General features: G+C 39.9%; 1 protein-coding gene across 1 annotated transcript in view; it reads right to left on the reverse strand.

Annotated features, from left to right (window-relative positions):
- The window catches only part of CA10 (carbonic anhydrase 10 (inactive)), a 626,923-nt gene that overhangs the window by 492,567 nt on the left and 108,167 nt on the right, over positions 1 to 26,189 (reverse strand). The window contains exon 3 of the mRNA XM_027087088.1: positions 25,088 to 25,162. Coding sequence (XP_026942889.1) covers positions 25,088 to 25,162 — 75 coding nt within the window. The remainder of the gene's footprint in view (positions 1 to 25,087; positions 25,163 to 26,189) is intronic.

Genomic DNA, 26,189 nt, shown 5'->3' on the forward strand with positions numbered 1-26,189 from the left:
CTCAGTGTTAGTTATATGGCTCAGAATTTCACAATGATTAATAAGTAAGGTCTCACAGGAGGAACAGCACATACTTCAGAATGGACACATTCCTCATTGTAGCTCTTGCTGAAAAATATCAATAATAGCAAACAATTTCCCTAAGGCTTATTCACATGGGACTAGATGGTCTTTTGTTTTGAATACACTGCATTTTTAAAAGGGGATAGTGTAAAAAAAAATCTAACTTCCACTTAAACCAAATGGATAAGGCACAAAGATGGGAACAGATAAAATCAGAACACTGACATTTCCTACTCATGAACACCTTTCCTGTCTATTTTTGATTGTAGAGAAGTGAAACATGCATAATATAACAATCTTTTCAGAATGTGTTAGGCAACTTTGTTGAGACAAATGGATTGTTTTTCAAACTGTGGGTAAAGAGAGGGATGATAATTACAGGGAAGGGGTGAGACACACCAGGTGGCTGGGAAAACAAATAAAAGGAGAAACCAAAACTTCAACAGAGTGTACTTTTTTTTTTTTCCTTTTTATTTTATATTGGAGTGTAGTTGATTAACAATGTTGTGATAGTTTCAGGTGTAAAGCAAAGTGATTCAGTTATACACATACAAGTATCTATTATGCTCTTTTTCAACAATCATGTAGAAGGTAAGAACCATTAATATAATATAATATATAAATAAATATTTGAAATATATACTAAGTGTATATATAAGGTGTATTTATGTGTGTGTGTGTGTGTATATATATATATATATATATATATATATATATATAGTAAATATCTTTTACGGTGATACTTCTTACATTGTACTAATCCCAATCATAGATTGAACACAACCTGCTTATTCTGACTTAGACATACACACATATGTGAAATAAGAGCCAAATGTAAATATATTTACTATAAAGATATTATATAAATATATTAAAAGCGAAGGAAAATATCTTTTAAATTGAGGGGAAAATGACAGTCTTTTTCCAATTTGGCCAAGGTTAATATTCTGACAGATATGAGCTCCCATTCATGGGTGAACTTATCTCACTGAAGACTGAGGAAATAGTGTAGGAAATCTAAAGGATTTCCCACTGAAGTAGATCAGAGTGATGTAGGTGGAGTGTATAATAAATGTGCACTTAAGTAAAATTAAATCTTCTCTGAGTCTCCTCCAAACCACTGCTGTCTTTCCAGACTTGGGGAATCTTACCTTCCTCTTTCCCACGACTCCCATGGTCCTCTACTCAATGCGCACCCACTGCTGTCCCTCTTTTTCTAGTTCAATCATTCCAATGACCTCAATTTTTCATAAATAAAGGCAGGTGACAGGAGAAAAACTCATTGAGGAAAGGAAATGCAACTAACTGGTTTCTCCTTGGAATCTCCTCACTGGATCTCAGTTTTTCCCATCTGTAAAGGGAGGAGTTTGGACTAAATTCTCTGAAGTCTATCCTAGCTGGGAACTCTGAGAGTCTAGGATCCCATGTTTCCTCTGACTCTTCTTGTTAAATATAAAGACTGAAAATCATTCCAACCTTCTCAAACCATCATACGTTTTCAGAGCTCTGTTGCTATAGGTTCTAGAATGGGATACCAAGAAAGACGAAACTCACAAAAAAAATTGGGGAGAGAAGACACTGACTTTTTTTTTTTTTTTTTTTCTGCAGTACGCGGGCCTCTCACTGTTGTGGCCTCTCCCGCTGCGGAGCACAGGCTCCGGACGCGCAGGCTCAGCGGCCATGGCTCACGGGCCCAGCCGCTCTGCGGCATGTGGGATCCTCCTAGACCGGGGCACGAACCCATGTCCCCTGCATCGGCAGGCGGACTCCCAACCACTGCGCCACCAGGGAAGCCCCGACACTGACTTTTAAAAAAAAAACCTATGTAGGCAAGAAGGAACCCCTAAGGTAGCAAAGGAGTGACCTTGCCATGGTGTGCAGAAAGAGCAAGGCACAGGCACCCACCCTTATTTTTCCCTGACTCCTACTCAGAGTCAATGCTAATCTTCCTTAGAAAATAATCTCTTCCTGGAACTGAGGCAGATATTCTATGTACTTTTCCTATGACATAGCTGTGAGTCACAGAAGTTGAGTAATTTGTCTCAGATCACAGTGTCTCTAGTAAGTGGCAGAGCAGAACAAGCATAATACAAGGGCAATCTCTTGATAGAACCTCATTTTCCTTGGATCCCTATGCCAAGGACCTCTGGGATTGGACTTCCAACAAACACTGGTGGGCTGGACTGATTTTGGCCCACCTGCATTCTCCCTGGAGCTCTCTTGCTGACCATCACTTGATGTTGGCTAACCTTTCAGATTTCCCCTCTATAAATGTGAGTAATAATATCTGACTCCATGCCTCCCAGGGATGGGAATATAAATAAAGTAATAAAGGTGAGAATCAGAAGAGCTCCTCTTAACGATGGTGCTAAAAATCCCATGGGGTATTATGGTGTTATTAACAAAATGCAGAGGCTGCAGAGTTATATTTGGCCAAAATCTTACAATCCCAATTTTTTAGGAAGGAAACATAGATGTGGAGTCAGTATTTACTAACAGTGAAACTGACAACCAGTGTGCTCTTGCTTTTAAGCAAACCTAGTATATGCAAACGCTACCAGAAAAAAAAGTATAGCAATAGGTGATTTTATCTTTCACAGAACTATTCCGGATTGCATTAAAAAGACACTTCTTCAATATGTTTCATGCTTTGTAACATTTCAGTAAAACTGGAATTGAAAAAACAATGATTTACACAAAGCCTTTTAAGGGCACATCTTTGGTATTTTATAAGGTACAACAGAAGTTACCATTTGAGATTTCAGCGGTGTGTCTCTCCTGGAATAAGATTCTATCAACCAATTATATCACTAGTAAATGTTGGCAGCCATTGCCTTGGGCTGGCTTTAGAACCCATAAAAGCAACTAAGGTTAATACTTGGGTATTAGAAGGGAACCACTGCATTGCAAAGGGGCAGTGCTAGTCAAGAGAAGACTGTAGACATAACCTTGAATGAGATAGGCTGTCCACTTCTCTAATGTAAGTCCACAAAATTCCAGCTCTTTGGGTGCCCATGAAACTTCTGCTTTGATGACATGACCTTTAGGGCCATGAAGAGTCTAAGGCTAACTTTTACATTTTGTTATCATTTTTTCCACATAGCTGCTCACTAAAACTCTTCCCAGCTGGTGGCCTGGAGAACATATTTTCTTGTTTTACACACACACACCCAACCCTGTTCATTTATATTCTTTAGAACTACTGGATAATTCCTTTTGAGGGTGCTGTAATAGCCCACATACGTCAGGGTATAAGGTTTTTCACTGGTAAACAAACATCTTCAGTAACTTAATTGTGTTCTTTTCTGTTTATTCATTGCTGAGGATTGCTCTCTCAAGTCTTTCCTTCTCTCGTCTCCTCTATCCCAAGAAATAGAAGGGACCCAGTTAGGCTTCCTGGACCTCTGTCTTGCCTAATTTAGGTATGACCATAATAGGAAATGGATAATTATCATTTAAGTTTAACTATTCAAAAGATGATCCTCAAAATATCCTTTGGTCAACAAATCCGACCATATTCAAACAACTTTTGAGTGCTCTTTCTGATTCTAGGATGAGCAACACTGATTTAGAATATCATGTTGCCTTACCTTGACAATAATCCTGTTAAGATTGAAGCAGTGGTGCAATAACAGAGAACAGAACTTGGGAGATGAAAGGCCTAAATCACCATAAGAAGTTCTCAACCTCTCAAGGCCTCATCTGTTTCTCATCTAAGAAATACCATATATTCCTACCCTATCCTATAAATAATATTCATGTCATTATTGTGGGAGAGTGAGATACAAAGTACCTGGCATGGTGTCTGGCCAACAGTGGGCACTTCAGTCACCTTGAATCTGAATCTCTGAAGGGAAGCAAAAATATCAAGAAGAATGAGCCATTGAAACCTGATCACAAATGTTTCTAAGAAACTTACAACTCCTTACCCGTAGGTTTGATTTTATGTCCAAGTATGAAAAGCCATGTGGCTGAACTAAAAAGTGGATTTATTTTATAATTTATTGTATCACAATATTACATGTGTATTTATCTTACACATTTTATATGTATACTCTAAGAGAGAAAGACTTTTTGTAAAGTCAAAAATTATCATGTCAAGCAAACGCATCTGTTCACTTCCGTAGAGAACATACCGTTTTGTTGCAGGGTATAGAGCCATGACTTACCCTTCACACCCTAAAATTAAGTCCACCAAGGATGAACAATAGGCTTTTGGTGGCAGAGGCTTTTGTCCAACTGAGCAATAAATCCTAGCTGGCACCCATGATTACAGGGATTGGCTCCTGGTAATAATTTTGTTGTCATTATCCTCTCCCAGAGATGCATGCATGATTCTGGCCTTTAAAAACAGATTTAAGAGAAAGCATTTATCTTGACATTATCAGCCTTTAAAGATCATGCAGTAGGGCCTGTTAACCTTTCTGCCTTAATGATGAGTTTCAAAACTGTTGAATAACATTAATGGAATGAATTGAAAAAGAGTGTGTACTATGAGGCAGTCCCTGTGGAAGGGAAGAGGTGAGAATATTCAGAATGACAAAGGAAACTTGCCTTAGTCCTATGGGAACTGAGAAGTCATATGGAAGCAGAGGGATACAAACTGGATTCCACTTCTGTGTCTACTCCACATATGCAGTCCTCAGATACACATCAAGGCATGAGCAAAGTAAACTAAAATATTTGGCTTATAATTGTGTCTGACAATGACCCGGCTCCGGAAAATGCAAAGCATAAATAAATTTGCTTAACTGTACCCAAAAATATAAATTCCTATCTTTTTAAAAAATACATATTTTTTACCAGTTACCACCATATGTTGGGAATGACACTGGATTTTGTCACTAATCATATGAAGGAGTATATGAAAATCACCTCCCTTCTCTAATACTGGGTTTTAAAAAATATTTTTTTAAAAAATCAACGGTTTCTAATGTCTTAAGGATTGAACATAAAAATAATTGTAAAGTTCTTCACACGGTTCCTTGGTCATATCATGGGTTCAATAAATACTATTGTCTTTCCTCCCAACCCCCCAAATCCCCCTTTGCACTAACTTGCTCAATCCACTAATTGAATGGTAGAACAAACTGATAAAGTTGAAAAATATTAGAAATTGAGAATTTGTGACTCCCTTACAATCTTTGTGATATAACTGCTGTGAACACATTTTCAGTGCAATACAAAGTTTTAACAGAAGGGCAGGAATTTAAAATAGTAAGCACTCTGAAAAATACAGGAGCCATCATGGGCACAGCAAACATCTCGAATCTCATACATGCAAATAAAATGGATTAAGTTTAGAGCACTGACATTCTGCCTTCTAAACCCAACAGGGAGGTCATGTCAATGCACAAAATTAAATGCATATTTCTATGCTTACCACTACAGCCCATGAAACAATAAAAGTGGATATGTGATCTTCTACTACACCTAATATTGTGAAATGAACCACAGTACCTAGCAGGAGTGGGTGAACTAGCATTTCCATGGCAACCAAAGGCTATCAATACCATTTTATTATTATCATTTTCACTTTACACTTTCTTTGAAGAGAAATTCCCTGTTTGCATAGGTCTACTTGATAGCTTCCTAAATAATTCTAAACCGTAAGGCATTGTATCTTTTTTAACATGCTAGAAACACAATGGCTTATTCTAATTATCTTGTGAAACTAAACTCTCAAGTAAAACTTGAAGCAAAAACATAAAGCAGTCTCCTTCTTTTACTTTAGTTATTGACTTCATGATGTCTTGCTCTTGGCAAAGTGCTAATAAGAAAATGGAATAAACCTGCTACAGAGAGTTCTTCACATTTTTTCCTTGCAAGAAGAAGGTGGGTTTGAGCCAAGTCAGGTTCCATTAAAAGATAATAAATCATGAGTGGCTAAAAACTTTTCTAGATGACAAAGGAGTGGTCTAGGAGACCTTAGATTTTCAAGGGGGAAAAATGGGCAAATATGTGATGTCAAAAAATTACGATAGGGCTTCCCTGGTTGTGCAGTGGTTGAGAGTCCGCCTGCCGATGCAGGGGACACGGGTTAGTGCCCTGGTCCGGGAAGATCCCACATGCTGCGGAGCGGCTGGGCCCGTGAGCCATGGCCACTGAGCCTGCGCGTCCGGAGCCTGTGCTCCGCAATGGGAGAGGCCACAACAGTGAGAGGCCTGCATACCGAAAAATAAATAAAAACTACGATATAAGCCATAATGGAGTTAATATCAAGGAGGTCACTATTGATTCATTGTCCAAACTGGGTCACTTTTGAGAACAAAAGGGCACTATTAATAATTATGCAAGGACAACTGACATAAACATTATCCTTCTGTTAAGATCAAAGCGCTGTGGAACAAAAAATAGAAAGCAGCAAAATGTGTTTGGAAGACCATGGATCACTAGAAGCTAAGAGGAATGTTTGAGTTAGGGTAATGAAAGAAAAATAGATATTTTGAAGTGAAGAAACAGGAAAACATTCCAGGAAAAATGAAATAGCAAGCACAGAGATGTGAAACAGTAAAATTGCATCATGTGGCTCATACTTGTTTGAACTCAAAGACAGCAACAAGGAGATGCCATTTCAGCCCCCATCACGCTGAGAAAATGCAAAAGCCTGATAAAGATATGTACTAACTCCTCATATGAGTGCAACCAATTTGGAGAACACTATGGAAGTACCTAGTAAAACTGAAAATGTGTATACCCTATAATCCAGAAATAATACAAATCGACATGTGTGCCCAAGAAGAAATAGAGAAGGTTTACTGTAGATTGTTTGTAACAGTGAAAAATTAGAAATAACTTAAATGTTTATCGACAGCAGAATGGAAAATAAATTGTAATAAATCCATATAATGGACTACTATTCAGCAGTTAAATGAACTAAAACCCAGTGAATCTACCAACATAAATAAATCTCAGAAACATGTTGAATGGAAAAAAACAAAAAACAAAAAATCTGTAGAAGGATATGTATTATAGGACATCATACCAATAAGGATTAACACCTTGGAAATAATGCTTTAAATTGTTTACTGGATACATATATAAAATTATAGTAAAAGTATATGATAAAAAGTTTGCATGAGAATACAAAATGTTGGATAGTGGTTTGCTCAAGGTAGGAAAGAAATAAAAAATGATTAAGGAGAGGTACACAGATGGCTCTAACTATAATTGCAGCTTTACTTCTTAGAAGAGAGAGACATGAAAAAATATGGCAGCATTTTCAGATGTGGCAGAGCTGGGTGATGGTTACACGATAGTACACCAGTACACCATATTTGAGTATGGTGATCACAAGAGTCTGAAGCCAGACTGTCTGAGTCAAAATCCTGGCTCTCCCATTTCATCAGTGTGTGACCTTAGGAAAATAACTTGGCTTTTTCAAGTCTCAACTCCTCACCTGTAAAATATGTCTAATAACAACACCCACATCATGGGATTGTTATGATGACTGAATGAATTAGTGTTTGAAAAGCTCTTAGAACACAAAGTAAGAGCTATGCTTTGTTAAATAAAAACAAACAATTAGTCTAGTGTACAGCTCAAGTAGGTAGAGAAAAGGATAGCCTGGATGGGTGTTGATGGAAGATGGGATTAGGGAGGTAGCCTAGAGGAAAAGCAACTTTTATTAATAATATTTCCTAGGGGAAAATGCTTTTATTAAAGGACATTCTTGAAAGGAGTAAAATTCAATCTATTAGTTATCTTTGTATTGGGAAACAATGTCTGGGACATAACTGTTGCTCAAAAAAAAAAAAGTGCATTATTTTTATTCTTGTTTCAACCTAAAACATTCCGGGAGTAAAACAGGCCCTTTCAGAGCCATGATATTAGAGGTCATGATAAATATCATTCTCAAAGGATGGTCATGTCCCATAACACCTGAAGTGGGTGAAAAAGTCATGCATGGATCCATGGCATATCTATGTAACCAATATGCTTATATAATGCAATTCCTCAAGTACAGAGGGACCTGGAAGATCATCAGACTGACCGTGCTTGTTATTTGCCTGTCTCTCAGCTCCAAATCCCTCCTTTCCCCCTTCTATTCTCTGTTCTGTGATGCTGGGGCTGGAACTCTATATGCTGCATTTCCTATCTCCTTTCTGGCTATCTTCATGTCAGGTTCTGCCAGTGAAAGGCATTGGTGGGAATCTGGAAGTTGGGAGGAAGGGAGAAAGTGCCCCTTTCCAGCTTCAGTACTTGTCAACTTTACTGTACCAGCAGCAAAAAGTAATTATGACTAGTTTTCAGCTTTTCCCACCAATCCCAGGTCTGGTCTACAAGGCCTCACCTCCCTCACTAGAATACCACCCCATTGCAGTCTCCAGCTACGGAGCTGCACACACACCCCCACCCTGCCATGCTATCTTAGTATCAGGTGGGCTACAGCTTCCTTGATATTTCAAGCATTTACTGGGCCACACACTTTTATTAATTCAAGAAACCATAAAGCTGTGTATTCTCAAGTACCAGCCACAGGAAATCACCTTCTTAGGAGTATGAGCAGCAGCTTGTAATGCTGTCACCTTAGAGGTTTAAGTTATAGTCCTTCAGGGCCCACCTTCCAATTCCCAAATTCTTAGTGGCCTCTTCCTTTCTGTTCCCCAAGTTCTAAGGGTGGGAGCTGCTCTGGTTTTATTCCTGCCAAGTTGCCTTGGCTCTCCCTTTTTCTGCTTTCAGCTTTCAAACATCTGTGTACCCCAATTCCCCATGTTAAATTCCTATTGTTTGAGATAGCTGGCATGGTTTCTCTTTTCCTAACTGGATTCTGACTGACTCAGCAAACTTACCCTAATGTCATTTTTCAGGATGAGAAAACTGAGCTTCGGAGAGGAGAAATAACTTATTGTACATTACAACAAGGTAGAAACAGATGGTCTAGAACCCAGGTCTCCTGACTGGCAGTCCCCTGTCAATCAGGGATAAGACACTGTACTCATAACCAAGGAATCATAGAACTGGAAGGCACCTCAGTGATCATATCATTTAATGTAGAGATTAGCAGAACTTTCCTGTACAAAAACAAGCCTTGGATGGGACTCGCCCTGTGGGTCCACAGGCCACAGTTTTACAACCCCAGTCTAGCAGTTTTTAAATGATACCATGCATCAGAATCACCTAGAGGGTTTATTATAAACACAGGTTTCAGGGCCCCAATCCCAGAGATTGTAATTCAGCGTGTCTGGGAGCCTGAGAATTTGCATTTCCAACAAGTTGCTAGGTGGTGCTGATGCTGCTGGTCCAGAGACTACACTTGGGGAACCACCCCTATGATTCAACTTCTTTATTTTATACAAAAGGAGAATAATGCCAGATATATTGATTCAATGACCTACATGAGGTTATAAAGCCAGTAAGGGAGGGAATTGGTGCTTCAATCAAAATCTTATTTGTTCTGAAAGTGTGTATGAAGTTCTAACCATATCTTAGGTGCTGTGTTAGGTTCTGGGTATTAAAAACATGAAAATGACATGAGCTGGAAATGAGATAATAGCTGATATAGTGTCTATGAATGCGGGGAAGCATAAGAAGCACTGGGGGGCACCTTCAAGATGGTGGAGGAGTAAGACATGGAGATCACCTTCCTCCCCACAAATACATCAAAACTACATCTACATGTGGAACAACTCCTACAGGAACACTTACTGAATTATGGCAGAAGACCTCAGACTTCCCAAAAGGAAGAAACTCCACACGTGCCTAGGTGGGGCAAAAGGAAGAACAGAGACAAAAGAATAGGGATGGGACCTGCACCTCGGGGAGGGAGCTATGAAGGAGGAAAAGTTTCCACACACTAGGAAGCCCCCTCACTGGCGGAGATGTGGGAAGGGGGGGGGCGGGAATCTTCAGAGCCACGGAGGAGAGCACAGGAACAGGGATGCAGAGGGCAAAGCAGAGAGATTCCCGCACAGAGGATCAGTGCCGACCAGCAATCAGCAGCCTGAGAGGCTTGTCTGCTCACCCTCCGAGGCAGGTGGGGGCTGGAACTGAGGCTCGGGCTTCAGAGTTCAGATCCCAGGGAGAGGACTGGGGTTGGCTGTGTGAACACAGCCTGAAGGGAGCTAGTGCGCCAGAGCTAGCCGGGAGGTAGACAAGGAAAAACTCTGGAACTGCCTAAGAGGCAAGAGACAATTGTTTCAGGATGCATGAAGAGAGGGGATACAGAGCACTGCCTACATGAGCTCCAGAGATGGAAGCGAGCCACAGCTATCAGTGCGGACCCCAGAGATGGGCATGAAATACTAAGGCTGCTGCTACAGCCAACAAGAAGCCTGTGTGCAAGCACAGGTCAAAATCCACACCACCCTTCTGGGAGAATGTGCAGCCCACCACTACCAGGGTCCCATGATCCAGGGACAATTTCTCTGAGAGAATAAATGGCCCACCTCAGGCTGTTGCAACGTCATATCAGCCTCAGCCGATGCAGGCTCACTCCACATCCCGTACCCCTCCCTCCCCCAAGCCTGAGTGAGCCAGAGCCCTATAATCAGCCGCTCCTTTAACCCTGTCCAGTCTGGATGGGGAACAGACACCCTCAGACGACCTACATGCAGTGGCAGAGCTACATTCAAAGCTGAACCCCAAGAGCTGTGTGAACAAAGAAGAGAAAGGGAAATTTTCCCAGCAGCCTCAGGAGCAGCAGATTAAATCTCCACAATCAACTTGATATACCCAGCATCACTGGAATACCTAATGAATCATCCCAACATTGAGGCAGTGGACTTTGGAAGCAACTGTAGACTTGGGGTCTGCTTTCTGCATCTAATTTGTCTCTGGTTGTATGTTTATCTTAGTTTAGTATTTAGAGCTTATTATAATTGGTAGATTTGTTTATTGATTTGGTTGCTCTCTTCCTTTTTTTATTTATATATATATTTTTTTTTTCCTTTTTCTCTTTTTGTGAGTGTGTATGTGTATACTTCTTTGTGTGATTTTGTCTGTATAGCTTCACTTTTGTGATTTATCCTAGGGTTCTGACTGTCCATTCTGATTTTTTTCTTTTTTACAATAGTTTTTACCACTTGTTATCATTGGAAGATTTGTTTTTTAGTATCATTGCTCTCTTCTTTCTTTCTCTCTTTCTTTTTTTATTACTTTTAATGTTTTTATTTTGAATAATTTTTTTTTCTATTTTAATAACTTTATTTTATTTATTTTTTCTTTCTTTCCTTTTTTTTTTTTTCTCCCTTTTCTTCTGAGCTGTGTGGCTAACAGCATCTTGATGCTCTGGCCAGGTGTCAGGCCCAAGCCTCTGATGTGGGAGAGCTGAGCTCAGCATATTTGCCCAACAGAGACCTCCCAGCCAGGTGTAATATCAAACAGCGAAAGCTCTCCCAGAGATCTCCATCTCAACGCTAAGACCCAGCTCCACTCAACAGCCAGCAAGCTACAGTGTTGGACACACTATGCCAAACAACTAGCAAGACAGGAACACAACCCCATCCATTAGTAGAGAGGCTGCCTAAAATCATAATAAGGCCACAGACACCCCAAAACACACAACAGGATATAGTCCTTCCCAGCAGAAAAACAAGATCCAGCTTCAGGCACCAGAATACCAGCACCAGTCCCCTCCACCAGGAAGCCTACACAACTCACTGAATGAACCTTAGCCACTGGTAGCACACACCAAAAACAATGGGAACTACGAACCTGCAGCCTGCAAAATGGAGACACCAAACACAGTAAGTTATGCAAAATGAGAAGACAGAGAAAACCACAGCAGATGAAGGAGCAAAGTAAAAACGCACCAGACCAAACAAATGAAGAGGAAAAAGGCAGTCTATCTGAAAAAGAATTCAGAGTAATGATAATAAAGATAATCAAAATCTTGGAAATGGAGTGGAGAACATAAAACAAATGTTTAACAAGGACCTAGAAGAACTAAAGAGCAAACAAACAATGATGAATGACACAAGAAATGAAACTAAAAATTCTCTAGAAGGAATCAATAGCAGCATAACTGAAGGCAGAAGAACAGATAAGTGACCTGGAAGATAAAACAGTGGAAAAAGCTACCACAGAGCAGAATAAAGAAAAAAGAATGAAAAGAATTAAGGACAACCTCAGAGACATCTGGAACAACATCAAACACACCAACATTCAAATTATAGGGGTCCCAGAAGAAGAAGAGAAAAAAAAAAAGGGACTGAGAAAGTATTTGAACACATTATAGTTGAAAACTTCCCTAATATGGGTAAGGAAATAATCAAGTCCAGGAAGCACAGAGAGTCCCATACAGGACAAATCCAAGGAGAAACACACCAAGACACATATTAATCAAACTATCAAAAATTAAATACAAAGAACAAATATTAAAAGCAACAAGGGAAAAGCAGTAATTAACATACAAGGGAATCCCCATAAGGTTAACAGTTGATCTGTCAGCACAAAATCTGGAAGCCAGAAGGGAGTGGCAAGACATATTTAAAGTGATGAAAGGGAAAAACCTACAAGCAAAATTACTCTACCCAGCAAGGAACTCATTAAGATTCGAGTGAGAAATTAAAACCTTTACAAACAAGCAAAAGCTAAGAGAATTCAACACCACCAAACAGCTTTACAATAAATGCTAAAAGAACTTCTCTAGGCAGGAAACACAAGAAAAGGAAAGGACCTACAATAACAAACACAAAACAATTAAGAAAATGGTAATAGGAACATACATATTGATAATTACCTTAAATGTAAATGGATTAAAAGCTCCAACTAAAAGACATAGACTGGTTGAATGGACACGAAAACAAGAACTGTATATATTCTGCCTACAAGAGACCCACTTCAGACCAAGGGACACATACAGCCTGAAAGTAAGGGGATGGAAAAAGATATTCCATGCAAAGGGAAATCAAAAGAAACCTGGAGTAGCAATTCTCATATCAGACAAAATAGACTTTAAAATAAAGATTATTAGAAGAGACAAAGAAGTACACTACATAATGATCAAAGGATAAATCCAAGATGAAGATATAACAATTTTTAATATTTATGAACCCAACTTAGGAGCACCTCAATACATAAGGCAAATGCTAACAGACATAAAAGCGGAAAACAACAGTAATAAAATAATAGTAGGGGACTTTAACACCCCACTTTCACCAATGGACAGATCATCCAAAATGAAAATAAATAAGGAACACAAGCTTTAAATGATACATTAAACAAGACAGACTTAACTGCTATTTATAGGACACTCCATCCAAAAACAACAGAATACACTTTTATCTCAAGTGCCCATGTAACATTCTCCAGGAAAGGTCATATCTGGGGTCACAAATCAAGCCTTTGAAAATTTAAGAAAACTGGAATCATGTTAAGTAACTTTTCTGACCACAACACTATGAGACTAGATATCAATTACAGGAAAAAATCTGTAAAATATACAAACACAGGGAAGTTAAACGATGCACTACTAAATAACCAAGAGATCACTGGTGAAATCAAAGAGGAAATCAAAAAATACCTAGAAACAAGTGACAATGAAAACATGATGACACAAAACCTATGGGATGCAGCAAAAGCAGTTCTAAGAGGGAAGTTTACAGCAATACAATCCTACCTCAGGAAACAAGAAACATCTAAAATAAACAACCTAACCTTACACGTAATGGAATTAGAGAAAGCAGAACAAAAACACCCGAAAGTTAGCAGAAGAAAAGAAATCATAAATATTAGATCAGAAAAAAAATGAAAAAGAAACAAAGGAAACAATAACAAAGAACAATAAAACTGAAGGATGGTTCTTTGAGAAGATAAACAAAATTGATAAACCATTAGCCAGACTCATCAAGAAAAAAAGGGAGAAGACTCAAATCAATAGAATTACAAATGAAAAAGAAGTAACAACTGACACTGCAGAAATACAAAAGATCATGAGAGATTACTACAAGCAACTCTATGCCAATAAAATGGACAACCTGGAAGAAATGGACAAATTCTTAGAAATGCACAACGCTTCTGAGACTGAACCAGGAAGAAATAGATAATAAAAGCAGACCAATCACAAGCACTGAAATTGAAATTGTGATTAAAAATCTTCCAGCAAACCAAAGCTCAGGACCGGATGGCTTCACAGGAGAATTCTATCAAACATTTAGAGAAGAGCTAACACCTAACCTTCTCAAACTCTTCCAAAATATAGCAGAGGGAGGAACACTCACAAACTCATTCTACAAGCGCACCATCACCCTTATACCAAAACCACATAAAAATGCCACAAATAAAGGAAACTACAGGCCAATATCACTGATATTGCAAATGTCACTGATAGATGCCAAAATCATCAACAAAATACTAGGAAATAGAATCCACCAGCACATTAAAAGGATCACACACCATGATCAATTGGGGTTTATTCCAGGAATACAAGGATTCTTGAATATATGCAAATCAATCAATGTGATAAGCCATATTAACAAATAGAAGGAGAAAACCATATGATAATCTCAATAAATGCAGAAAAAGCTTTTGACAAAATCCAACACTCACTTATGATAAAAAAAAACCCTCCAGAAAGTAGGTATAGAGGGAACATACCTCAACATAATAAAGGCCATATATGACAAACCCACAGCAACATTTTCCTCAATGGTGAAAAACTGAAACCATTTCCACTAAGATCAGGAACAAGACAAGACTGCCCACTCTAACCACCATTATTCAACTTGGTTTTGGAAGTTTTAGCCACAGCAATCAGAGAAGAAAAAGAAATAAAAGGAATCCAAATCAGAAAATGAGAAGTGAAACTGTCACTGTTTGCAGATGACATGATAGTATACATAGAGAATCCTAAAGATGCTACCACAAAACTACTAGAGCTAATCAATGAATTTGGTAAACTAGAAGGAAACAAAATTAATGCACAGAAATCTCTTGCATTCCTATACTCTAATGAAGAAAAATCTGAAAAAGAAATTAAAGAAACACTTCCATTTAAAACTGCAACAGAAAGAATAAAATACCTAGGAATAAACCTACCTAAGGAGGCCAAAGACCTGTATGCAGAAAACTATGACACTGATCAAATAAATTAAAGATGACACAAACAGATGGAGAGTTATACCATGTTCTTGGATTGGAAGAATCAATATTATGAAAATGACTATACTACCCAAAGCAATCTACAGAGTCAATGCAATCCCTATCAAACTACCAATCGCATTTTTCACAGAAGTAAAACAAAAAAAATCACAATTTGTTGTATGGAAACACAAAAGACCCTTAAGAAACACAAAAGACCCTTAAGAACCAATTGCATTTTTCACAGAAGTAAAACAAAAAAAAATCACAATTTGTTGTATAGAAACACAAAAGACCCAAAGCAATCTTGAGAAATAAAAATGGTGCTCCCTGACTTCAGACTAGACTACAAAGCTACAGTAATCAAAACAGTATGGTAGGAAGGAGCTTCAAGATGGTGGAAGAGTAAGACATGGAGATCACCTTCCTCCCCACAAATACATCAGAAACACATCTACATGTGTAACAACTCCTGCAGAACACCTATTGAACACTGGTAGAAGACCTCAGACCCCGCAAAAGGCAAGAAACTCCCCAAGTACCTGGGTAGGGCAAAAAAAAAAAGAAAAAACAGAGACAAAAGAATAGGGACGGTGCTGCAACAGTGGGAGGGAACTGTGAAGGAGGAAAGGATTCCAAACACTAGGAAGCCCCTTCGCGGGTGGAGACTGTGGGTGGCAGAGGGGGGAGCCATGGAGGAGAGTGCAGCAACAGGGGTGCAGAGGGAAAAGCGGAGAGATTCCCACACAGAGGATCGGTGCCAACCAGCACTCACCAGCCTGAAAGGCTTGTCTGCTCACCAGCCAGGGCAGGTGGGGTCTGGGAACTGAGCCTTGGGCTTCGGAGGTCAGATCCCAGGGAGAAGACTGGGGTTGGCTGCGTGAACACAACCTGATGGGGGCTGGTGCACCACAGCTAGCCGGGAGGGAGTCTGGGAAAAAGTCTGGAGCTGCCGAAGATAAAAGAGACTTTTTCTTGCCTCTTTGTTTCCTGGTGACCGAGGAGAGGGGATTAAGAGTGCCTCTTAAAGGAGCTCCAGAGATGGGCATGAGCCATGGCTATCAGTGCTGACCCCAGAGACGGGCATGAGATGCTAAGCCTGCTGCTGTAGTCACCAAGTAGCCTGTGAGGAAGCACAGGTCACTATCCACACCTCCCCTCCTGGGAGCCTGTGTGCCTGCCACTGCCAGGGTCCCGTGATCCAGGGACAACTTCCCTGGGAGAACGCACCGTGCGCCTCAGACTGGTGCAACGTTACACCGGCCTCTGCCGCCACAGGCTTGCCCTGCATCCGTACCCCTCCATCCCCCCCAGCCTGAGTAAGCTAAAGCCCCCGAATCAGCTCATCCTTTAACCCTGTCCTGTATGAGCAAAGAACAGACGCCCTCAGATGACTACATGCAGAGGCGGGTCCAAATCCAAAGCTGAACCCTGGGAGCTGTGCAAACAAGAGAAAGGGAAATTTCTCGCAGTAGCCTCAGGAGCAGAGGATTAAACCTCCACAATCAACTTGATGTACCCTACATCTGTGGAATACCTGAAGAGACAACGAATCATCCCAAATTGAGGAGGTGGACTTTGGGAGCAATGATATATATATATATATATTTCCCTTTTTCTCTTTCTGTGAGTGTGTATCTGTATGCTTCTGTGTGTGATTTTGTCTGTATAGCTTTACTTTTACCATTTGTCCCAGGGTTCTGTCTCTCCATTGTTTTGGGGTTTTTTTGTTGTTTCTTTTTATCACTTAAAAAGAATATTTTTTCTTAACAATTATTTTTTATTTTAAAAACTATTTTATTTTACTTTATTTTATTTTACTTTATCTTTTTTCTTTCTCTCTCTCTCTCTCCCTCCCTCCCTCCCTCCCTCTCTCTCTCTCTCTCTCTCTCTCTCTCTTTCTTTCTTCCTTCTACTAATTCTTTCTTTCTACTTTTTCTCCCTTTTATTCTTAGCTGTGTGGATGAAAGGCTCTTGGTGCTGCACCCAGGAGTCAGTGCTATGCCTCTGAGGTGGGAGAGCCAACTTCAGGACACTGGTCCACAAGAGACCTCCCAGCTCCATGTAATATCAAATGATGAAAATCTCCCAGAGATCTCCATCTCAATGCCAAGACCCAGCTCCACTCAACACCCAGCAAGCTATAGTGTAAGACACCCTATGCCAAACAACTAGCAAGACAGGAACACAACCCCATCCATTAGCAGAGAGGCTGCCTAAAATTATAATAAGGCCACAGACACCCCACTACACACCACCAGACATGGACCTGCCCACCAGAAAGACAAGATCCAGCCTCATCCACCAGAACACAAGTACTAGTCCCCTGCACCAGGGAGCCTACACAACCCACTGAATCAACCTTAGCCACTGGGGATAGACACCAAAAACAATGAAAACTATGAACCTGCAGCCTGCGAAAAGGAGACCCCAAACACAGAAAGTTAAGTAAAATAAGACAGAGAAACACACAGCAGATGAAGGAGCAAGGCAAAAACCCACCAGACCTAGTAAATTTCCTTTAGAATTTGTTGTAGAGCTGGTTTTGTGGTGCTGAATTCTCTTCGCTTTTGCTTCTCTGTAAAGGTTTTAATTTCTCTGTTAAATCTGAATGAGATCCTTCTGGGTAGAGTAAACTTGTTTGTAGGCTTTTCCCTTTCATCACTTTAAATATGTCCTGCCACTCCCTTCTGGCTTTCAGAGTTTCTGCTGAATGGTCAGCTGTTAACCTTATGGGGATTCCCTTGTATGCTATTTGTTGCTTTTCCCTTGCAGTTGATTTCTAGTCTCACATTATTGTGACCCAAAAAAATGTTTGACATGATTTCAATTTTCTTGAATTTACTTAAACTTATTTTGTCACCCAGCATGTGATCTATCCTGGAGACTGTTCCATGTGAACTTGAAAAGAATGTGTATTCTGCTGCTTTGGATGGAAAGTCTATACACATCTACTAAGTTCATTTGGTCTAATGTGTCATTTAACGTCAGTGTTTCCCTAATGATTTTCTATCTCGATGGTCTGTCCATTGATGTAAGTGAAGTGCTAAAGTCCCCAATATTGGGCTTCCCTGGTGGCGCAGTGGTTGAGAGTCCAACTGCTGATGCAGGGGAAACGGGTTTGTGCCCCGGTCTGGGAGGATCCCGCATACTGCGGAGCAGCTGGGCCTGTGAGCCATGGCCGCTGAGCCTGCGCGTCCGGAGCCTGTGCTCCACAACGGGAGAGACCACAACAGTGAGAGGCCCGTGTGCAGCAAAAAAAAAAAAAAAAAGTCCCCAATATTATTGTGTTACTGCCAATTTCTCACTTTATGTCTGTTAATATTTGCTTTATGTATTTAGATGCTTCTATGTTGGAACCATATATATTTCTAATTATTTAATCTTCTTCGTGGATTGATCCCTTGATCATTGTGCCTATATAATGTAGAAAATCATTATTTACTTCATTTACCATATATTTGCCTTTACCAATTAGAGTATTAGTAGACATTTCATATGCAAGACTTTGCACCAGGCAGAAGTCTGGGGTTGGCTACTTTATTCTTGGTTTACCCTGTAAACAGCACAGCTAACAGTAACCTCACACTAAGTATATGTTTGAAACAACTCATTCCAATGCCTCCAAAATTTAACTCACAGTATGCTTTACATACCAGAGAAGCTTCCATCCACTGCTTTTCCTTCAGACATATATGTGCTCATCCGTCTGCCCTGCCTATGCTCCACCATCCTGGTTGCAGCTTTCCTTTCATCACTTTAAATATATTGTGCCGCAGGCTTCCCTGGTGGCTCAGTGGTTGAGAGTCCGCCTGCCGATGCAGGGGACACGAGTTTGTTCCCTGGTCCAGGAAGATCCCACATGCTGCGGAGCGGCTAGGCCCATGAGCCATGGCCGCTAAGCCTGTGCATCCGGAGCCTGTGCTCCGCAATGGGAGAGGCCACAACAGTGAGAGACCCGTGTACCGCAAAAAAAAAAAAAATAAATATATATATATATATATATATATATATATAGTGCCACTCCCTTCTGACCCGCAGAAAAGTCTGCTGATAGCCTTATGGGTGTTCCCTTGTATGTAACTTGTTGCTTTTCCCTGGACACTTTTATTATTCTCTCTTTATCTTTAATTTTTGCCATTTTAATTACAATGTGTCTTGATGTAGTCCCCTTTGAGTTGATCTTGTTTGGGACTCTCTGTGCTTCCTGGACCTTGATGTCTGTTTCCTTTCCCAGGTTAGGGAAATTTTCAGCTCTTATGTCTTCAAATATGTTCTCTGTCCCTTTCTCTCTCTCTTTTCCTTCTGAGATTCCTATAATGTGAATGTCAGTACACTTGATGTTGTTTCCGAGGTCTTTTAAATTGTCCTCATTTCTTTTTGTTCTTTTTTCTCTTTTTGTTCAGCTTCAATGATTTCCACTTCTCTGTCTTCCAATGCACTGAATTGTTCCTCTGTATCATCTACTCTACTGTTGGTTCCTTCTAGTGTACTTTTTACTTCAGATATTGTATGTTTCAGCTCTGTCTGGTTCTTCTTTACATTTTTAAACTCTGTTAAAATGTTTAACTTCTCACTCTGTTTATCCAAACTTCTCTCAAGTTCTTTGAACATCTTTATGATCATTACTTTGAACTCTTTATTAGGTAGACTGCTTATCTCCACTTCACTTAGTTTTTCTGTGGTTTTATTTTGTTCTTTCATTTGGAACATATTCCTCTGTTGCCTAATTTTTCTTAATTTGCTCTTTTTATTTCTATGCATTTGGAAGGTTGCTTACATTTCTCAATTGTGGAGAAGTGGCTTTTTTGTGGAAGATGTCCTAGGTATCCCAGCAGCACACTCACCTCTGGTCGACAGAGCTATATACTCTAGTGTGCTCCTATATGGGCTGAGTGTGTTGGTTGCCAGCCCTGCCTTGTGACGAGGCTACCAGTCACTGGTGGGCAGGGCTGGGTCACAAAGTGGCTGATTTCAAAGCTCCAGCAGTTCCTGGGGCTAGTGGCTGGATCCAGGTCCCAGGGTCTCTGGCTGCAGGGCCCAGGGGGTCTCAGAGTTGGTGCCTGTCCACTGGTTGGTGAGGGTGGTCTGGAGCTATTTATGCTGGGTCCTGGGCCCTCTGGTGTAAAAGCTGGGTTCTGGAATGGCTGTGGGCTCAGGGGGCTTTAAGGCAGCCACCCTGTTGGTGGGTGAGGACAGTTCCAGCACTAATAAGCTACAGAGAGGACTCCAAAATAGTGCTTGCCAGAATCAGTGTAACTGTGGTAGAACAAGATCCCCAAAATGACTGCCACCAGTGTCTGTATTCCCAGGATGAGCTCCAGTTACCCTCTGTCTCTCCAGGAGACTCTCTAAGATCAGCAAGTTGGTATGACCCAGAATCCTTTCAAATTACTGCTTCTTTCCTGGGTCCTGCAGTGTGTGAGATTTTGTGTGGGCCTTTTAAGATTGGAGTCTCTATTTCCCACAGCCCTCTGACTCTCCCAAAAGTAAGCCCTGATGGCTTTCAAAGCCAAACATTCTGGGGGCTCATCTTCATGGTGCAGAACCCCCAGGCTGGGGAGCCCAGTGTGGGGCTTGGATCCCATGCTCCTTGCAACTATAATTATCCTCCCATTTGTGGATGGCCCACCTGGGTCTATGGGTCTCGACTATACTGCTTCTCTGACCCTTTTACCTGTCCTGTTGTGGTTCCTTCTTTACACCTTTAGTTGTATATCTTTTATGCTAGTCTTCTGGTCTTTTTCATCAATAGCTACACTGTAAATATGTGTAATTTTGTCATGTCCATGGCCATTTGGCTCATAGCTGGCTTTTTAAAATTTACATTTGATTGTGTCACTCCAGAGCTTAAAAATGTCTTATAATCCCTCTATTTAAAAAACAGAACAAAACAAAACAACCAAAAAGCTGTGCCTAAGCTCTTGAACATGGAACACAAAGAATTTAACAGCATGGCCCCTGATGACCTTGCTGGTCTCCTCATTCATCACATCTTATCGTGTACCCTGCCTCTTAGAGACTCAGAGGTACCCAGCATTCCCCAAACCCACAGTGAATTTTCACTCCTCTTTGCCAGTGCTGTTTATCCTGATAATCCTCACATTCTTCTCCTTATCCACTTTGGATAATCCTGAAGATTGTCAAGACCCAAGACTTCCTTCCTTCCTTCTGCTCTGTATTGAGAAATGTGACTCTTGAAGAATTTTTTGGGCTGCAAGTAACAGAAAGCCTGACTCAAAGTGGCTCCAACAACAAGATGTTTTTTTTATCTCAAGAAAAAAAATGCTGAGGCAGTTCCATGGTTAATTCAATACTCAAGTGGCCCATAAAAGATCTTGGTTCTTTCCAACTTTCTGTTCTGCCATCTTTAGTGTGGCTTTTGTTCCCAAGTTTTTTCAGTGGACTCCCCTCACAAGTGATGGAGAGAACTATTTATCATATGTTCATATCTGTGTTAGTGTATTAGTCAGGGTGTTCCAGAGAAACAGAACCAATAGAATGTGTGTGTTTGTGTGTGGGGGGGGCGGTCTACAGAGAGAGAAATTTATTTTAAGGAATGGGCTCACATGATTATGGAGACTGACAAATCTGAAATTTTCAAGGTAGGCCAGCAGCCTGGAGGCCCAGTTGATGTTGCAGCTGAAGGCCAAAAACTTCTGGAAACACAAGTTCCCTCAGCCTTTTTCTCTTAAGGCCCACAACTGATTGCATGAGGCCCACCAACATTATGGAGAGTAATCTGCTTTACTCAGAGTCTACCAGTATAAATGCTAATCTCATTTTAAAAATATCTTCACAGAAAAGTCTAGAATAATGTTTGATCAGATATCTGGGTACTGTGGGTCAGCCAAGTTGACACATAAAAGTAGCCATCATGACGTCTAAATCAATCACTGTCAAAAAAAGAGGCTGAAATCACCATGGTGTAGATATAGCCAAGAGTAACCTTCTGGGGCTAGGAAGGTCTCCTTCCCTGAGCACATGACTATGTGGAGGTAAACACCCAAATAAAATTGGTGCTCTGTCTGTAAGGCAGATGGTGGTTATGGGTGATGCTGGATGAAGATACAGATTTAAGCAAGTAAACAACAAAATCTGTTAAACACCAGGCAGGCTGAATCCCAACGCTTTATGGCCTCCTTTATATGTCTTATAAACCCTATTACAGCCCTTATACTAAGTCATGGGTTTATTGCTTTATTTCCTCTTTAGACTGTGGGTTTATCCTTGTATAAGAACTATGTATCAGTTAGCTCTTTATCAACAGTCCCACACATGTGCTCAGTATCAGGTGGCTACTCCTTAAGTACTATTGAACTGAACAAAGTGGGCTATTCTGACACTAAATCAACCTTGTGTTTGCCATCACTGTAGAAATCATGTATTTTTATCTACTACAAGCTTTGTTAAGGTAACAGATTCACAACTATTATGTCAACTGATAATTATTTATGGACACTCTAGTAAAAGTTCATGGACAATAAAACTTGTCCAAATAATCTAGTCATAAGAGATTCTCTTCTCTTTTACACATCGATAATCTGAAAAAAATCCCAGGGCAAAGTAAAGAACATTCTTAACCTTATATTCAGTAATGATAATGAGAGAAAAAGGGACCATTGGCCTAAGCACCAATTCAGATAAAGTGGGTCATCTGGAGTCTGTGAGATGTTAGAGTCTAAGGTCCAATTACTTAATTCACAAATTCTCATGACTCTTATCTTTTTAAAGACATCTGAAATTCCCAAATGTTTAGGAATTGAGATTATCAGATACCAGTCTTCTTTACCAAGAAGCCAAAGAATTTTGGGACTGTTAAATCTAGAGAATGATGAAGTTTCCTCTCCAGCGGTCACTGTATGGAGACACTTTGAGCTTACAAATTCAAGGAACATTTACTAAGCACCTTCCATGTTCTAGCATCATGAGAGACCCTCACTTGCATGATTACATTTTTTAATTTACAGTTCTCTTCCTTTCTCAAACAGAGAAGTATCAAATATCCAGTTATGTTGTTATGATAAAATAATGATAGAAATGCCAACAGCATTACAGGTACTGACTCACACGATGCACCAGACACTTTACCTACATTATGCAATTTAATCCTCACAAAACTTTGTGAGGATGATTTGGTCCTTATCTTCATTCTAACAGATGAAGAACCTGGGGGAATGAGAGTTGGTAGGTGACTTGCTGACAGTTCTACCAGAAGGAAGCCATAGAGTCTAGATTCAGCTCCAGGTCTGTCCAACTCCAGAGTTCATGCTCATAACTCCACACCTTACTGGTTCCCATATAGACGGTTTTATACATATTACCTCATTTAAAACTTGAAATAAGGGAAACTTAAATTCTTTTAAATCAACACATAAAGGAAAGATAAAACTTCTTTCCTGTGGTTGTCTTAGAAGCAACAACAAACTCAAAATAGGGACTTAAGTACATGTAAAGGAAAAATGTGTCAACAAAGGGGAAAAAGTCAAAAAACTGTGAAGCAGAAAAGCAAAATTTTCCAGAATGTATCCAGTATTATCCATGAGCATTTCAGTCACTATGGAGAATATTACTAGTTTAGCAAGATTTATAATCTGGCAGAATGCCCTTTGTTGCTCTAATTTAATAATCACGAAGCATAAAAATATTATTATAAATGTAATTTCTGGGATGTCTTGAATATGAGAAGAAGATTCCTCAGAAAAAAATACACAACCTTCTATCAATTGGAAAGGGATGCCCCCAATTGTAAGTGTAAAATGTCATATATCTATATCATGCCATATGAACACATCTGTGTCAATTAAATTATTGTAAGAATATTATTAGAAACTTGATCATATCTGGGTGAATTAATCAAGCCCAGTTTCTATGCCCACTGGGCCAAGACATAAATGTATCATAGTAAATTTATCAAGTAAATAATACCAATTTGTGAAACTATTCAGCAGTCAACTGGCTTTTCCCTGGGTCATTCACTCTCTCTCACCATGCCTGCTTTCCTCTTAATGAAAAGCTTCAAAGGTACGTATTTATGTCCCACAATACAAATGAAAAAAGTGATGCTCAGAGGAGTTTAGCAACTTGCTTAGCTCTGCACAGCTGATATAATGAACTATACAGAAGGACAGGAAAAGACGACATAGCATCCAAGAATGAACCAGGTGACCTGGGGGCACCGCTCTTCCCACCTGCCACTAATTACAAAGACCTCAACTGACACTTGACCTCTGTTTTCATTGCCTGATTTGGAACCCCACATTGCCTCCTCTTGAGAGCTTTATCTCTTACCCTCTCACATATAAGCAGTTAAAAATACTTTGAAATATCTCACCTGCCTTCCCTTCCATCCTTCTCTTTAACATTCATGCTCTTTCTCTTTCCTCTTTCCCTACAATCTTGAAGAAGAAGACTGAGGACTATAATTAGGATAAGAGTAGTGGGGGAAGACAACGACACTCTACCTTGTCTCAAAACTAATGTTATGGTATGTTTCTGGCTTTAACCTGTCTTCAGTTCTCTCCTCCCATGCTGAAAACATCCACTTTACCTATGATTTTTTTACCTGGTATTTGGCCCAATCTGCTAAGTCCTGACCGTGAATGCTACTGAAGTGACATCAGAGACGGCGTGCATCCCAGCAAGCCTCATTGCTAGTTTTCAGACTTCCTGTTTCATTAACATTAAAAAATCACTCTTTCTCAACCAAATTTTAGCATACAGAACCTCAACCCCAACTCTTGCATTGCCCTCTCCCTGACACAGCCACCTGTAGATGGAAGGACATTAAGATGTAAGCACAGATGGAAAAACGTAGTCTTGGTTAAATTACCACTCACTTAATAAACTTTCTCTTGATGGAGGATTCATCTAACACATAAGTCAGACTATGATGCCTTTTGCAATACATTCCATGCCATGTAGCAAATGCAAAATTCTGGAAATAATACTACATTTCACTCAAATTATTTTCTTAAAAATAAAGTAATAAATGTGCATTTACCTGGGACAAAGCTTCCCTGGACCACCTCCTTGTATGCCCACCAGCCTTCATGGATTTTTGGTGAGTTCTGTTGAGCTAAAGCAAAAACAAAAGAGAAAACAGACTAAGATGAAAGCAGAGAAGTACTGTGTCCATGTTGTCCAAGAAAGAAGACTGACTATACATAAAATAATTCTTTTCTACCCATAAGTCATACTACAAACTGTAACAGCAGCCTACCACATTGTTATTTTCAAACTGATTATTAACCTGTAAATATACTGTCATAAAGTTTTATAAAAAACACTCAGGATATTTCTACTGATGAGAAATAGTAAGTATGTATTTAAGCCTATTTGAATTGCCCTGTCACTTATCTCTACCTCTATCTCACCTCTTTTCTTTACCTCTCCCTACACACATATACACACACACATCCATATAAGGAATACCTATCAGTCTGACTGAAGCATCAATTCAAGAAACATCATTTAAAAGGAAGAAGCAAAAAGAAGCCCCTGGATAGTTGAGTACTGCAACTGACAAAAGTATCACTGAAAGCCTCTGTTCCATGAAGAGAGGTGCAAAACTTTTTGTTCTCTCTTCATCTCCAATCATTGTTTCTTCAACTACCCATCCACTCAGATGTGGAATTCTTTAAGATTTTAGCAGGCAGCAAGATAATTAGACCGTCTGAATCAAGTCTATTATAATGATGGAACTGTACAGTTTTCATTAGCTTTCTTTAACATGCATTGTGAATGATCCAGATTCACCCTGCAAAAATCAGTCAGCCTAAGCAGGGCCCACTTGATGCCCATCAATTACAAAATATAGGCTAGAACTGAATACAGGCTAGAATTGAAGAAAATAAAGACATTTTACATAATATGTTTTCAAATTCCCAGTCTGGCTACCTACTGCTTGGCAATTTGGAAAGACAGGGCAGCACATTTAAAAGGCACCTCATTTAAAGTTCTGCTATACTACTACAGTAGTTTATCTGAGCTAGAGCACCAAGATAAGTACTGCATTTCCATTTTAACGTCTCCCAGCCAGATTGTCAATAATCATCTTGTTGTTGTTTACATCTGATTTCCCGTGGGTGGAGAGCTAAGAATTT

This window comes from Aethalodelphis obliquidens, unplaced genomic scaffold, assembly GCF_003676395.1.
Source record: "Aethalodelphis obliquidens isolate GAN/ISIS:26980383/991018 unplaced genomic scaffold, ASM367639v1 scaffold58, whole genome shotgun sequence".
Classification (NCBI taxonomy): domain Eukaryota; kingdom Metazoa; phylum Chordata; class Mammalia; order Artiodactyla; family Delphinidae; genus Aethalodelphis; species Aethalodelphis obliquidens.